The sequence below is a fragment of the Ochotona princeps genome, chromosome 22 (genome assembly GCF_030435755.1).
Source record: "Ochotona princeps isolate mOchPri1 chromosome 22, mOchPri1.hap1, whole genome shotgun sequence".
NCBI classification, from domain to species: domain Eukaryota; kingdom Metazoa; phylum Chordata; class Mammalia; order Lagomorpha; family Ochotonidae; genus Ochotona; species Ochotona princeps.
In genome coordinates, this window is record NC_080853.1 from 6,419,850 (window position 1) to 6,436,586 (window position 16,737).

Genomic DNA, 16,737 nt, shown 5'->3' on the forward strand with positions numbered 1-16,737 from the left:
ACATTGGGGGAAACACGCTTGGCTTTCGAGCAAGGCAAAAAGGCACTTCTTGTGGGCCCCGAGCTGGGCCATGCCTACCTCCAGACAGCGTTTTCTAGGCGCAGGACGACCCCACGAGTTCTCCACCCGCCTCCCTCAAAACTCCCCTGCGTCACTGTTCAAAATGCGGCTTCCCAGGCCTCTCCCCACGGGCTCAGGGCTGACCCGGACCAGGTCTTTTTCGTAACCAGGTGCCCCACGTGATTATCAGGTTCAGGCAAGCTTGGGGCACACCCCGGGTTTCCTTTGAAGAAAGCAAACACCTGGGAAGGCAGGTGGCCTCCCTTGCTCCCCGTTGGGCGTCGCTCACGTGGAGCAAGGAGGGGTCCCCTCGGGTCTCATCAGAGCCCTGGCGAGTCTGAGCACGAAGGCCAGTTAGCTCGGTTCCCCAGGTCCACGCCTCAGGCACTCTGAGTGCCCCCGGACTCCGTGCTCCCAAGCCACGCGGGGGGCAGGGGAAGGCGCGAAATGAAAAATGCAGATTCCAGAACTTTCCAATCTGCTCCTGGCACAAGGGTTCCCGCAGCCTCCAGCAAGCTGGGGCAGTTCGGGCCTCCTTTATATTTTAAATTCGGCTGAGGCGGAGAACCGCAAGCGAGCAGAGGTTTAGCATCTCCCGCCCAGGCAAGCGCATCCGAATTAACCCGGGGGCGCAAGGCCCGGCCCAGACCAATTAAATCCGAACGCAAAGGCGCGGCCTGCACAGCTGCGGCGGCACCTGGGAGCTCGTTAGAAATACAGACGCTCGGGCCGCACCCCGGACCCGCGGAGGCAGAATCTGCATTTTAACGAGTTCCCGGGGGGACCCGTGCGCACTTGAAAGTTGGAGGAGCGCTGCGCTTCTGAAATTTTAATAGGCAAACGAATCACCTGGGGATCTCGTTAAAATGCAGACACGTTCTCTCCAACTTTAATGTGCAGGCAAGTCACCTGGGGAGATGGTTAAAAATGCAGATTCTGATGCAGCGGGGCTGGGGCGGAGCCCGAGCGTCTGCATTCGTAACGAGCTCCCGGCAGGCGGGGGTGCAGCGCGGGCCGCCCGGGCACGGGACCCCGGAGGTCTTGGCTCTGGGCCAATCAGCCGTCAGGACTCGGGATAAATGGCCCTGCGCCGGGGCCGAGCGCCACTGCCGGGACGTGCGCGTTCTGGGACGCAGTGGGGGAGTGTTAATTTCCCAACTCCGGGAATTGGCGGCGTGAAGTAGGCCACTCGCAGGGACTCGCCGACTCCGGCCTCGCGCCATGTCGCGCCGCAAGCAAGCCAAACCCCAGCACCTCGACTCTGAGCAGCTGCGGTTTGCGCGCCAGGACGCTCAAGTGGCCCCGCAGGTGACGGGGGAGCCGGGTGAGTGGTGCAGCGGGCTCTCCCCGGACCCCCGCGAGTACATGGGGCGAGCCAGGGGCTTGGGGAGGGCGAGCGACGCCGCCAACTCGGGTCTTGGGAGTCCGCCACGGCGCCCGGGAGCCCTCCCTTAACTGTCCTCAACTGTTCTAGGGCAATGGTGTCGTTCCCCTCGTGGGTATCTCGAGTCGCACTGTTGAACTAGGAGTTGCCCTCCTAACACGCTGCAAGGATGCTCGGAGACCCGCCCCCCCTCCGCGACTGTTTTCGGGGTGCGCGGGCGCTGCGTCTTCGGTGCCTTGGCCAGGGATGGGGTTAGAGGCAAAATGCCCGAGTTCCCAGCGGGTGCCAGCCTGGGGTGGGTTCTGGGGAGGACGCCGCAATGGGTGACCAGAACCCAGTCCCAGCCCTCCTGGAGCTTCCGGTCCGGTGGGCGGGAGAAAGACGAAGCACACAGTTTACTGGAGGGGAAAACGTCGTAAAGCCAAGGAGGCTTGGGGATAGGGAGCTGGGAGAGGCTTCCGCAGCGGGCACTCAGCGAGGGTGTGGGTGGGCGAGCGAGCGAGAAGAGGTGGCGGAGCCTGGGTATCCCCAGGCTAGGGGACCGCGGGACCGCAGCAGGCTGCGCGGGGGGCCTGGTTCTTGGTGACGCGGGAGCCTTGGGCAACGGGAGGGGCTAGGACGCTGCCCGACCTAACTAACGGACTCACCCTGAATGCCACGTGGTCCCAAGCCGAGGAGGGTGGGCACAGGAAGGGGAAACGACAGGAGTCCTCCACCGCGCCCCCACCCTCCAGCCCCATTTCTCTCCCGCGTGGCTGCGGAGCCTCCTGTTAGCCAGAGCGAGTGGGAGGGGCGCGTTGTCTGCTGGGGTGCTCCCTCTGCGCACCGCAGTCGGAATCCCCGGGAGGGCGGGGCACCTGCCCTTGGAGGGCTGCTCCCATTCTGCTCCGCACTCAGAGCGGGGAGATTCCCTCCTGCCCATCTTACTGCCTGGAGGATGCCCTTTTCTGCAGAGGTGGGGGGCGAGGGAGAGAGTTGGAGAGAGGAGCTTTTTAACCTGGCTTGCCCGTGTTTTGCTGGCACTGAAAGGGAAAGACATCTTGCGCGCCCGGGCTCACTCTGCAGACCGCCTCTTCTGGACCAGCTTGCCAGCCCCGAGGGCTTGGGTCCACACCTCCCCTGGAAGTGGTGGGAAGCTGTGGATGGATGTAGGTTTTCCCAAGTTAACCGTTTATAGTAAGAGTAAAGCTTGCTGGTGTGAAAGCCCCAGGAAGGCGGTGCCACGGGCCAGGAATATGGCATAGGTGAGCGTCATGGGGCTGTCCTGGGCTTGGGGAGGTGTTGAGGAAGGCCCGGTAGCCACAGAATGGAATAATCCTGGACTGGAGTTTGGAATCACTGAGCCTCTTATTTCTGTTCAGGAAACATTGGAAGAGTTCTGGTTTGGGTTTGGCAGCGCCCAGTGGCCCCTGGTGGTGAGAGGTGTGCCCTCTTGGAACAGGATGCAACCCACATCCACCCAGCGGTGTGCCTCTCAAGGGCCTCAGCTTGAAGGGAGAATTCTCCCCACCGATGCGTATAATGCTAGTTCCCTGGCTGAGCACCCCCCCCCCGGTTGCACATAATCTGTAGCCCTAGTTGGGAGGGAAGTGGTTAGCAAGTGGACTTACCAGCATTGATAAGAAAGGGGCAGGGAAGGAACCAAGGTTCTCAAGGAGTTAAACTGCTCAGCTGCTCAGCCAGATTCCAGGGTCTCCTAGTGTGGCCTGCCCCCACTTTCAGTCTGTTCCCTAGCCTCTGCCTTAGGTACAGGAAGTTTCTGGGGCACCCCTGCCCAGCTGTCCCTGGTGGGTCTGGGTCGGTCCTTCCTGCTGGCTGTGCTTCTTTCGTGACTTTAGCCCCCCACCCTCCCTTTTGCCTGTGTTAACTCTGTAGTAGAAGCATGCATTCCCCTCTTGGAGAATCTGGTAGCTCTTTTTTTTTTTAAGACTTATTTATTTTTATTGGAAAGGCAGATCAGATTTTACGGAGAAGAGAGACAGAAAGATCTTCTGTCCACTGGTTCACACCTCAAATGGCTGGAGTTTAGCTGATCTGAGCTCAGACCCCCATTTCTCCTGACACCAACTATTTCCCTAACTCTGGGTTATTTTGAAGCACAATCTAGATGGAGTTAGGGGGGTTCTCAGAGCTCATCGCAGGTGTGTGGGGAAGTGTGTAGAATTGTCTTGTACTGAAGTATGCTTTTAGATAGATAGATAGATGGAGAGATAATATCCACCATTTCTAGACTTGACATAGAACCCACTGGTAAGAGAGAGTGAGGTGTTTGAGTCTGGCTTGTTTCACTTGGCATAATGGTTTCCAGCTCCAAGTGTCGGGATTTCACTCTTACGGCTGAGTGGTATTCCTCACCTAGACATACCATGTGTTCTTGATTGAGTCCTCAGTGAGTGCCTGGGTTGGTTTTGTGTCCTTGCTGTGTGAACCAGGCCATGGTACACATGGGAATGTAATTCTCTCTCACATACTGATTTCATTTCCTTTGGATGTTGTCCCAAGAGGGGAGGGTACCTGGGTCACATGGTAGGTCCATTTTCAGTTTTTTTGAGCTATCTCCATACTGTCTTCCAGAATGGGTATGTTGCTATGCATCCCCACCGGCAGTGGGGTAGGGTACCATTTTCTCTGTGCTTTCACCAGCGCTTATGTTTTGATTTTGGGGCAACAGCCATTTCAGTAGGAGTGAAATGGTTCCTCTTGGTGATTTTTGCTTGCATTCCCCTAATGGCTAGTGAGCCCAATCCTGAGCATTTTTTCAAGTGTCTATTAGCCATTGATAATTTTTCTTTTGAAAAGTGTCTCTTCCTTTTCTTTGCCCATTTCTTAATTGGATCATTGGATTGTTGTTGAGCTTCTATAATCCAGAGGCCAGTTCTTTGTAAGATGCCCAGGTGGCTTCTTCGCCTGGCTGATGGTTTCCATTGCTCAAATGGTCTTGACCGTGCTTGAAACCAGAGCCAGATGAGCCCCAGTCGTGCAGGGAGCTATCTGTACATCTCTGGAATTCCCTTCCTCTGTGTTTGTGACAGTCTCCCACCTGTCCTTGAACTGCAGCAGAGCCGATCGGACACGGAGCGCCAACATTCCCGTAGCCTTGTGCTGAGTGCCACGACAGCTGCTTTCTGCCTTACCTGATACGGAGGCTCCAGCTCCTGGGATTCCTCTTCATCCGTCTTGTTTCACGAGCACACTTGCCTGTGATAGGCTGGGCAGTGTTTTGTTGTTGTTGTTGTTTGTTTTGCTTTAAAGATTTATTGATTTTTATTGGAAAGTCAGATATACAGAGAGGAGGAGAGACAGAGAGGAAGATCTTCCATCTGCTGATTCACTCCCCAAGAGGCTGCAATGGCTGGAGCTGAGCCAATCCGAAGCCAGGAACCTGGAGCCTCATCCTGGTCTCCCACATGGGTGTAGCGTCCCAAGGCTTTGGGCCATCCTCAACTGCTTTCCTAGGCTACAGGCAGGGAGCTGGATGGGGAGCAGGGCTGCAGGGATTAGAACCAGTGCCCACATGGGATCCCAGCACATGCAAGGCGAGGACTTAGCCACTAGGCTATCCTGCTGGGCCCTGGGCAGCGTTTTTAAAAGCCAGGTGTTTGTGTGCTTTAGGAAGTGCTATTATTGTCATTTTATGATCAGTTTCATTGGCCCTGGGATCTCCCATATCCCCTCCCCAATTCTCTCCCCCCTCACTGAGTTCTCCTATGTTATTAAAATAGTATAGTTCTTCATACACAATCATATGTCCATCATTGTGGGCATAGGCAATGGCAGAGAGTCCAGTATCCTATTGTCAAGATATAGTTAACAGTTTCATTGGGAGTCCATCTTTGTCTGGAAGTAGAGATGCATTCTGCATTGTATCCTCGCAGCTGGATACCACAGTCTCTTACACGTCCCTTCAGTTTTTAAAAAAAAATTTTTTGAGGACGGGTGGATGGGGATCAGAAGATAACCTTTGACCTACATATTCTAAAACTTGCATGGCAGTTCAGTTCAAGAAATGAAGTAAAATCTCACGCCTCAATTTCAGCTTCAGAAATGGACGGTGATGGCCCGAAGCCAGCCTGCCGCTCTGCAGACAACAGCAATACAGAGAAGGCCCCTCCCACTGCTGCTGTGGCCACGGAGTCGAGAGAGCAGACCGTGACCCTTGGAGAAAAGACATTCAACTGCTGCTACCCAGGTAAGGAGCCAAGGGGCCAACCGCTGCCCTGGACTGCGTGCTGGTGTATGCGCGCCACACGTCCCTGTGGGCATCACACAGCCTCTAGCTCTTCCCCAGTTTCCGGATGTCTGCCTGACACCCACTAGGACAACAGATTCAATTTCTCCCAGTGGAGGCTCCTTATCTCCTCAGCTTCCACCTTCCACTGGGGTCACCTCCCAGTAAACCCATCCTGAGTTTAAAATACCTGTTAAAAATGCAGTTAATACCCCTGACCTGAGTAGCTTAGCCCAGACCACCGTAAACACATGCAGGGCACCTATGCTAGCCTGCAGCTTGGCAAGGTTGTGGAATATGATCTTTGTTATAAAGCCAGCTTTAAAGTGTTCAAAAGCAGATGTATAGGAGTGAATACCATGCTGAAAGAAAACAGAGAAGCCCTACCACAAAGTCCAGCCTTGAACCCTTGTAAGTCAGAAGCAGTCTGGGTGTTTAAGAGCAATATTTCCTGTTGCCCTCTCCCCACCCCAGGTTGCCACTTCAAAACGGTTCATGGCATGAAGGACTTGGATCGTCACCTGAGAATCCACACTGGTAGGTGTCTGTTCCATGGCTCGAAGGCCAAGGGAGGAGCCAGGTAATGGCTGTGAAGGAATTGCTGGGTGTAGAGGGCTTGGACCAACGCAGGCACCAGGTCTAGTGGGGTCGGCATAGGTGAGGGGGTACAGAGGCTGCGAGGTGAAGACGAGCCACCCAGAGGCCTGTGGCTCTCGCAGTGCTAGAGGAGAGCCAAAAGTTGCTTCAGAAAGATGCCCGAGTGTGGGAAGCAAGCCGTGCTGTAGCAGAGGGCTGTCCTGGTGTGTAGCCGGGATCTGCATCCCCCGGCTTCCGCACCCACTGCCACCCACCCTGCTGGCCCTCTGCGAGCAACTTAAAAGCCCTGCACTGGCCCCTGTGAGCAAGAGCATCAGGTGTTGGCTCTCAGAGCATCAGATTGAGGGCTTAAATGTCACTGGGTTATTCCTCAAGTACTGCTGAGGAAGGGAGCCGTCGCAGCTGCCGGAATGGCTCTGCTGTCTTGACTAAAACCTTGGTGCCCTGTCGCTGAGAGGGACAGAGCTTCCTGTGCAATGGAGAAGCCTTTGCTGGAAGTAGGCATGTTGCTATAGAAACAGGAGAAGGGTGGGCACGTTGTGCAAGGTCCTTCAGCGAGGAAACAGTTGATCCTTTCTTTGAACTACCAAGTCTCCGGGATGGTGATGCTGGCAAGCTATGTGCAGGTGCCAGGAACTATTTGGCAAAAGACAAGTTTTTTACCAATGTGGTGGGCTAAGAAACTTAAAAGTGGATAGCCCTGACTTTGGGGTGACAGGTAGCCATTCTCCACTGGGGCCGTGCTGCTGCCAGCTGTTAGGTGATGGCAGAAGAGTTCCAGAATCCTGCAGCACATGGGGTAGCCCCGCAGCCAGGATCTACCAGATTCCAAGAGCCCACAGTGCTGTGCTTGTCCCAGAGATGGGCAGGGATTGTGTTACATGTTCTACTGAAGCACTACACAGCACTAGCAGGTCGCATCAGGTGTGAGGGGAGCCTTGCCATGGAATGCAGACAGGGGATGGGCCAATGTGGAAACTGGGCTACCTCTCAGGCAAGGCCCCGGCAGCAGGGACGCCTGAAAACCTGTCCTAGGCAGCCCACATGTTGCTGTGTCAGTATTCACATTATTCTCCTTGAGTAACAGCTGTGCTCAGTTCATTTTTGAGTAAATATCTGATAAATGCAAATACAGAGAAAACACAAATGGAGTGTGAATTCTTAATCCAGGTGGTACCTCATAAGAAAAGGTCCCTGTTCAACTTGCCATGTGGCCATCAGTGCATGCTTTGGGGATGGCCAGACACCTTGGGTGGCAGCAGATGGGTTTCTCATTTTATCAGTATTAAATAGTCGTTTTCAGGACGGGTGCAGTGAAGGGGGACATTGCTGCAGATGCCTGTCCACCCCTTTGGTCCCAGCTCTGCTTCTGATCCTGTTTCCTGCTAATGCAGACCCTGGGAACAGCAGCAGCTGGTGACATGCGTGCTTGAGTCCTGCCATCCTCAGGGGGGTTCCCGATTGACTTCCAGGCTCCTGGCTTCAGCCCGGCCCAGCCCCAGCTGGTTGAAGGCATTTGAGGAGTGAGTCCGCAGTGGGGGTCTGTGTATCTGATTCTGTATCCCGCTGCCTCCGAATGAAATTTTTCAAAACTGTTTCCTTTCAAAAAGAAGTCTTCTTGAAACATGCTCCACGTCAGGGCTGCTAGGATGACATCGAGGGGCCATCTCCCATCCCTGGGTACTGAAGTGGTTAGTGTGCTGGGAGTGGCCCCTCCTCTCCCTGTTTCCCCCAGATGCAGAAAGAAAAAAAAAATTGGAAGCAACTGTCTCAACCACTTTCCCCTATACCTTGACCATTCCCAGTGTGATCAGTGGTCCACTTGGATGTATATCCTTCTCAACCATGTTAAAACATCACCAAAAATGAAATTTATTTTTTTTAAGTCGTCTCTATGGCAAGCACTGTGACACAGCAGGTTAAATTACCACCTGTGACCCCAACACCCCATGTAGAGTGCCGGTTGGAGTCCTGACCTAATAACCTAGGGTAGAATTGATTTTTCAAGACACATAACCATAGTAAGTCAAAGATAACCAGTTCCATTGGAAAACTATATATGTAGGTAGTCCCTCCAAAAATATATGTCCTAATAGGTGGAAGGCCCAAGAGCACTTGCAGGTGTTGTCGGCCAGTGGCTTTAGTCACCTGGCACCTGTACCTTGTGTCAGAGTGACAGCCAGAGACACAGTGCTGCTCCACTCTTCCGCTCGGAATCAGCGGCCTGCAGATGCATCGGGGAGCAGGACATGATGGCTTACGTACTTGGGTTTCTGCCTCCTGCTTTGGAGCCCAGTGCCAGCTGCTGCAGCCCATGGGATGCATAGATTTCTGTCATTTTAAAAATAACCTCAAAGTGGGCTCGGTAGCGTGGCCTAGTGGCTACGGTCCTTGCCTTGATCCCATTTGGCCGCTGGTTCTGGTCCCGGCAGCTCCACTTCCTCTCTGTCTCTCCTCCTCTCAGTATATCTGACTTTGTAATGAAAATAAAATAAATCTTAAAAAAAAAAAACAAAGTGATGGTAATAATAAAAAAAAAGTAACCTCAAAGCAATAAAATGCTAGTTAAATGTAAATCTCACATTTAAAATAATCTTTTTTATTTGCTTGAAAAGTAGTTAGAGAGATAAGGGAGAGGGCCCAGCATGGTGGCCTAGCGGCTAAAGTCCTCACCTTGCATGCACCAGGATCCCATATGGGCACCAGTTCTAATCCTGGCAGCCCTGCTTCCCATTTAACTCCCTGCTTGTGGCCTGGGAAAGCAGTTGAGGAGGGCCCAAAGCCTTGGGACGCTGTGCCTGCATGGGAGACCCGGAAGAGGCTCCTGGCTCCTGGCTTTGGATTGGCTCAGCTTTTGGTCATTGCAGCCACTTAAAGTGAATCATTAGATGGAAGATCTTCCTCTCTCCTCCTCTCTGTATATCTGACTTTCCAAAAAAAATAAATTTTTAAAAAATCTGAAAAAAAAAAAAAAAGGTAGAGACAAGTTTCGCATCCACTGGTTCACTCCCCAAAAGACTATAAAAGCCAGCACTAGGCCAGTCCAAATCAGGAATCGAGAGCCTCCTCCAGGTCTCCTAGATGAGTGCAAGGGTCCCAGCATTTAGGCCATTCTCTGCTGCCTTCCAAGGCCACCAGCACCCACATGGGCTGCCAGTACCTCTGGCAGCATCCTTATGCATTATGCTACGGTGTAACCCCAATTCTACAATTTTAATTGGCTGAAATATTGAGTCACAAATCACCACTAAGTTTATTGTTACCACACCCTGTCTCCTGCCTCCAAATTCAGAAAAATCAATTGTTTATCTTTAGGGAGAAGCCTAGGAATGGAGACTAGAATCATTATGGCGCTCTGATAATGTAGTGGAAGCAGTTGTCAAATGAATCCTGGGGCTGGGCATGGCACGTTAAGCTCCTGTCTGTGACACCAGCATCCCTATGGGTGCCAGTTTGAGCCCCAGCTGCTCCACATCTGATTCAGCTCCCTGTTAATGCATCTAGGCAAAGCAGTGGAAGATGATAGGTATTTGGGCCCCTGCACCCAGAAGAAACTGGCCTAGCCCAGGCTGTTGTGGCCCTCTGGGGAGTGAGTAGCTGAAGGAAGATCTCTCTCTAACTCTGCCTTTTCAATAAAATCTTCCAAAAAAAAGAAAACATTCTTGAAGGATGGGTTGCTGGCTGCCCTCCTCTTGTTTATAGTCTTGGAGCTCAAGTTGGTTCCTTCTTGTTGGTCAGGAAGACTAGCATTGCACATGAGCTGTCTGTCCGATGTGCTTGATCCTGAGGGTGGAAAGAGACAGCTCCTGATTCCCTCGTGTGTGGAGAAGACTCCAGTCTTAGCATAGGGATTTGATGCCCTGCGCGGCACCCCCAGGTAACTTCCTGAACTTCTATGCTTGTTGCCGGCTTCCAAGGTTAGTTTTGTGTTGTGTGGGTGATCATCAGAAAACATGATTGGATTTCCAATGTTTGGCTCCTGACTGTGGTCTGATCATTTGTTTAGCCCCATAAAGGTCAGGGATTTAATGTTGGTGTGGGAAACCTGGAAAAAGCTCCTGGTTCTAGATTGGCTTAGCTTCGGCCTTTGTGGCCATTTGGGGAGGTGCTGGATCCCAAGGCTTTGGGCCATCCTCGACTACTTTCCCAGGCCACGAGCAGGGAACTGGATGGGAAGTGGAGCAGCCAGGACATGAACTGGCTCCCATATGGGATCCTGGCGTATGCAAGACGAGGACTCTTAGCCAATAGATTACCACACCGGACACTGATACAAAGATTTATTTGCATCCTTTGGCCCCATTTCTCCGTTATCAGCATTCCCCACCAGAAAAGGAAACGCTGGTTACAGTGAATGAAACCACTGTGACATGTCCATAGTTTACATCAGGGAGTCGCTCCTGGCACTGGCCATCCTGCAAGGCTGCGCAGCTGTGTGATACATCTCCCTCAGCATCAACATCCATCTATATGACATCCTTCTGCTTGCCTGTATTTATAGAGAAGTTTAATTTTGATACCACAGTTCTCCTTTTTATAATTTCAATTCTTCCTGGTGCTCTAATGTTAAGGTTATTTATTTATTTGAAGAGTGGAGTTAGAGAAATCTCCCATACGTTGATTTACTCCCTAAATGGCCACAGTGGCCAGGGCTAGACCAGACCAAAGCCAGCAGACAAGAACTCCATCAGAGTGTCTCATGTGAGTGCAGGGGACCAAGCGTTCAGGCTATCTTTCCTAGTCTTATTACGAAACAGCTAGACTGGAAAGGAAGCAACCAAGACTTGAACCAGCAGCGCTCCTATGGGATGTCAGCATCACACAGCAGCTTAACATGCAGTGCCCAATGGTGCTTTTTAACTGGATAGGATAAACCTACAGTGGTGGGAGATGGAGAAGGAGTACACGGCAGGGCGGCGCTAGCCTGGGCACGGGCGCCTCTTGTCTGGGTTGCCTCTAAGTCCTGGTGCCCTCACATTCCTGTGGCCTCTTGACTGCCTTCCCTGACAGCCTGGCAGTGTCACAGGAGGGTCAGCCTGCCATTGCCTGTGTTGGGGGGTGGACCTCTCTTCTGCCAAGGACCATTTGGATATTTATAGCATTGTTCTCAGGCCATAGAAGATAATCACCTTAGACATTAGCCTGCTATACAGGTAATGAATTTTCAATCTCGCCTGCAGTAGCCTTGGCAGGGCTAGACCCAGTGATTTCCCAGACGTTGCCCACCCTTGTTCTTTGTGGTTTATCAACAGTGACTAGAGAACTGGAAAAACTGTCCAAGCACCCTATACCTGCCATCTGTGACCTTGGATGCTTCTCAGACCACATCCATCTTCCCAAAAATCAGTTGACCATCGGTCTGATTGTCTGACATTCCTTAGGATTCCTCAGAACTTCTGAGCCCTTGAGACTTGGCATTCCTTCTTATTTGCCCCAGTGTCAAGTCTCAGCTTTAGTATCTTCCTACTTTGGGCATTTAGACTGGAGGGGGCAGACCCATATGCTCAGGCTGCCAATCTGGTAAGTCTGTGTGGCCCCTCTTGATTGAGAAACTTTACAACCTCAACTCCTTGTGCATTTGAAGGAGACAAGCCACACAAGTGTGAGTTCTGTGACAAGTGCTTCAGCCGGAAGGACAATCTGACCATGCACATGCGGTGCCACACCAGCGTGAAGCCACACAAGTGTCACCTGTGCGACTATGCCGCTGTGGACAGCAGCAGCCTCAAGAAGCACCTGCGGATACATTCCGATGAGCGGCCATACAAGTGCCAGCTCTGCCCCTACGCCAGCCGCAACTCCAGCCAGCTCACCGTGCACCTGCGATCGCACACAGGTAAGTCCCTGGCCCGGGAGCTCGGTGCCTGCTTCTCTGATTTCTTAGCTTTTCGTGTCCTTGAAACACAAGTGACTTGGTGGCAGAAGTAAACATGCAGTGCTGTTCATGCTTGTTGGGTTGGTTGGTTGCAGCCAGCACACAGGCGTCAGTGGAACAGGATGAGCCTGCAGGTATGGCTTATAGCTTGACCACATGGAGCACAGCCAGAAGATGAACCCAGACGTACGTCAGCAAGCAAAGGCTGTAAACTGAGTGTTTGGGGACCTTACACTGTGATTGCCCGGCTTAATTCTGAAATGTGACAAAATCAGTTGCAAGTCATTACAAGTCTAGTCCTTGAGGTTTTTCCAGCCATGGGGCCCCAGCTGAAATAATGATAGAATGAACCTATCCTGGGGTGGAAAAGTTGGGGACTCAGAGTGAGAATTCTCGGTGATTTCATCATGGAGGATGGCAAGTAGGTCAGAATATGCTGACTTACAGAACTGAGTACGGACATCTGCAGCAGACAAACGTGGAGGTGACCAGCGCTGTGAACCAGGCTTTGCTCCTAGTGGGTCGTGCCCTGGGAGTCTGGGCTTAGGGTGGCATGTACGCTACTGAGGCTAGGGGCCTTGTACAGCCCAGCCAGCAGCAGCAGGTGAAATCCGTGGCACCATGTCCAATCCTTAAACCAATCTGCTCTTCCCAAACACGGTCCACCAGCAATTCTGTTATTTGCAGAGAATGGGTGGCGTCCAGTGCCCTGGGTCTTACCAGAAAACAATCCCAGAAGTAGGAGAATACTTGAATAGAAGACGAGAATGTTTGCATTCTAATCGGTGCCTGCCTGCTGGCGGGAGTAGCTCCTGTGAAGGGATCCTGGAAACAAAGAAAAGGAAATGTAAACTAGCATTGCTACTTAGCAACTTCGTGAATTTTTCTGGAAATTAGGGGAGAAAGCAAAGGACCAAGAAGAAACAGCCAGAAATGTGGCTTCTGGCTAGATCTGGGGAGGAAGAGAATCGTCCAGTCCTAGGCACCAGGAAAGGGAAGGACTCCTGGGAGTCTTCATCAGGCAGTGGGCAGGGAGGCTCTGCCCCTGTGAGAACGTCTGGCTATCTCAGCCACTGGGAAGTGACCTTGGCTTGAGAATTCTGTACTTGGCTAAGCTCTCTTACTGATGGGAGCAGAATGGGGCAAACAAGGACTCATCTTTACTCCCACATGCCAGGCTGACGGAATGCACTATAAGACAGACTATAGCAACACAAGGGAAAAAGCAGTCTGGCATGAAGACTCTGATGTGCGAATACCAGAGTGTAGCTAACCAGGATTTATCAAGGACAAACACCCGGATGAGACCATAGAACATAACATGAGAAAAAGTAAGTCAGGAATACAGAAGAATCCATTGATGATCCCATGTAAAAGGATCCATAATTAAGAAACTGGATGATGCCAGATGATGATTTTTTTCTTTCAAGAAATGCACAATGTAGTGAAGAAGAAAAAGCTAAAACAGTGCGGACACAAGCAATGACCCTTTAGGGACGTGGTTGTGATCCCAGTAGGCCATCCGGTAACCCACACACACCCAATAGTAAAGACTGGTAACTGAGATTTGCCAGTAGAAATCTGAAGGTCACTCCCGTGTAGGCATTCACAGAACAGAGAGGAAATGTCGGACCTCAGTGTAAGACTGAAGCCACCCAGGGCACACGGGAGGTGGCGAGGACGAGCGGGGGCGGGGAGGCGGGGAGATACTCGGACAAGCTGCCCAGCTGGTACAGTGAGACAGGCCTGACTCCTCGGTTCAGAAAGTGCTCAGCCTAGGAGATTGGGCAGCATGACCACCCGGATGCCAGAGGGGACAGGACCAAGGACAGGTCAGCCAATGCTGGAGAACCCTAGCAGTTGCTACCAAGGGACTGAGTCAGAGGAGGCCACAGCCTGGCATTTGCCCCTGCTGCCATGTCTGCATTTTATAAATAAAATCCAACCCACAGACAGAAGACCGGGGTGCCTGTAGCAGAGCCAGGCATGTGTCCCTGCATCTCAGCATTGTTTGAAGCAGCTGCGTGTGGACTTGGCCACCAGAATGAGCTAGGTCCCGTAGTGACCTCTTTGGGCCTCAGTTGCCCCATCTGGGAAGTGGGAGTACCAGTACTGACTCAGTACGATTGAGCTGATGAGACAGTCAGGAGGTGGTAGATGACAGGAGATTGAAAGACTGGATCACCTTGCTGCAACCGGGGATGCTGGCATGTGTCTGGGGGCATTCTGTGTTGCCTACCTGCTCTAATGGAAACACGCCTTGCCTTGCTAGGGGACACCCCCTTCCAGTGCTGGCTCTGTAGCGCCAAGTTCAAAATCAGCTCGGACTTGAAGCGGCACATGATCGTGCACTCGGGGGAGAAGCCCTTCAAGTGTGAGTTCTGTGACGTCCGCTGCACCATGAAGGCCAACCTCAAGGCGCACGTGCGCATCAAGCACACCTTCAAGTGTCTGCACTGCGCCTTCCAGGGCCGCGACCGTGCTGACCTGCTGGGGCACAGCCGGCTGCACCAGGCCGCCCACCCGGAGAAGTGCCCCGAATGCAGCTACTCCTGTTCCAGCGCTGCTGCCCTGCGCGTGCACAGCAGGGTGCACTCCAAGGACCGCCCCTTCAAGTGCGACTTCTGTAGCTTCGACACCAAGCGGCCCAGCAGCCTGGCCAAACACCTGGACAGGGTGCACAGGGACGAGGCCAAGACCGAGAACTGGGCCCCGCAGGGCCGGGAAGGGCCCCGTGACGGCAGCACCCACATGGCCAAGATTGTGACCCAGCGGGCCTTCCGCTGTGAGACCTGTGGTGCCTCCTTCGTCAGGGATGACTCTCTGAGGTGCCACAGGAAGCAACACGGCGAGCAGGGTGAGAGCAAGAGCTCGGGGCTGGTCACCTTCCCGCCAGAGAGCTCCACCCCAGGCCTCCTGGTGTCCATGGGGCAGCTCGAGACCCCGCTGGAGCCCGGCCGGGACCTCTAGGCCACCGTAGAGGGTTGGCAGCTACCAGCAACCCCAGCAGAGTGCTGGTGACCAGCCCGGGTCATAGGCTGGCTGCTCTGACGCCCAGGCCTGTGGCAGCCCAGAGTCAGAGCTCTGGTCTAAGGATGGGCGCCAGCGCCAGGCTGTGCTGGCGCTTCACGTATCCAGCTCGCTGCGTGACTTCCCCGAGCAGCCGACTGTGCCGTGGATGTGTGGAGTACCTGCATCTGACGGGATAGCTTCAGTGTGATGGGTTTCCATTTTAAACGGATGCAACTGTTACACCTGTTAGACGCAGGGGGAACCAGAACTTCACCAGTGTCTGATAGGGAAGAGTTAGCACAAAAAGGGGGTCCCCAGGGCCAAGAAGAGTTGTATCCCCTAACCTGGGTGGTAGTTAAGGGTTCGCCTTAAACCTCTGTGGTTTCTTTCACCTGCTGTCTGACAATAAAGACAGACGTCTGTAAAATGTCTTCCTTAGGTTAAGGGCAACGGGGGTCAGGTCTCCATCCCCTTTAACACCCGCCCCCCTCAACACACCCCAGTGACTTCTCAGTGGGTTACTGCCAATAACGTGAAGTGATCCAAAGATGGCGCTAAAGATTAAGCTACCACCAACTATTAGAAAAAGCCTACAGGGCCTGTGGATTTTGGGCTTGATTTTGAGGGGCCAGCATCTTTTTCATTTGGAATGCATTTAGCATTTGGCAAACCAGCACACACGTAACAATCCAACTATCTTCCTGGCTGGAGTTCAGGAGGCCGTGGAACTATAGTGGCTGTATGGTTTATCCAGGGTTGCTCTGCTCCTCCAAGGCTGCCTTCATTTAGCGTAAATCTGTGCCCTCGCCAAGCTAAACCGAGATGTTTCCAGAAGGAATAAAGTAGACCCATCATTAGCAAATAAGAACGAGGATGTAGCACATTTTGCAGGTGGTATGCAGGGCGCTATTTGGTTCATGAAGCAGCAGGGGGCCCTTAGCTATTTATGGGGAGATACGGGTTTGGATGGCGGAAGAATTTGGCTCCTAGTTGGCGGTGCTGTTGCCAGAGTCCTCCTTGCTGCCTCTCTGCCTTGGTCTTACCCAGGTTTCTGTGCGTGTGCATGGCAGAAGGGCCGTTCTCCAGGGCAATCCGCAGGTCGGAGTCACACGCCGGCCCTAGTGCTGCGCTGTCATAGCACAGCCAGCCAGCAGGGATGACTGTGGCCTCTGTGGAAGGAGCAGGTTGTGGTTCCCAGGATCTTGGATTCAGCATGGTAGCTGGCGCCCAGCTGATGTGGACCACTGATCAAGCAGAGGTGAGTGGAGGGTTTGGGGCCAGTTGTTGAGTATCACAGGCTTTAACAGGGCCGTGGAGTGTATCTGACCACTCAGCTCTGCAACCAATAACAACAGGTGGAGGTCAGGTGCATCCCACTAACTGAGGTCTCCAGGAACCTGGAAGACGTGCATCAGGTGAAAGCAGGGTCTGGGTTTTGAAGTTCACTGCATCGCCATGAACTTGCAGTTCTGTTACCCACTGCTGTTCACAGTACCTTTGGACGCGTTAGTCTGAGCGGGCAGGCGTGATTCCTCAAACACACTGTGCTGTAGCCGTGATGCAGACCGGATGCTCATGGAG

The 16,737-nt window shown here is 52.9% G+C and overlaps 1 protein-coding gene across 4 annotated transcripts in view; it reads left to right on the forward strand.

The window, feature by feature from the left end:
* Positions 1-15,426, forward strand: part of ZFP64 (ZFP64 zinc finger protein) — a 62,036-nt gene extending 46,610 nt beyond the window's left edge. For 2 of the 4 annotated variants that reach the window (XM_004585907.2, XM_058679465.1), the window contains 4 exons: positions 5,481-5,633; positions 6,147-6,209; positions 11,854-12,105; positions 14,417-15,426. In XM_004585907.2, coding sequence (XP_004585964.2) covers positions 5,481-5,633; positions 6,147-6,209; positions 11,854-12,105; positions 14,417-15,114 — 1,166 coding nt within the window. In that variant the 3' untranslated portion in view covers positions 15,115-15,426. Of the gene's footprint in view, positions 1-825; positions 1,385-5,480; positions 5,634-6,146; positions 6,210-11,853; positions 12,106-14,416 lie in introns of those variants that run through there. The other 2 variants (XM_036497145.2, XR_009247441.1) reach the window with 2 other exon arrangements.
* The last annotated feature ends 1,311 nt before the right edge of the window (positions 15,427-16,737 follow it).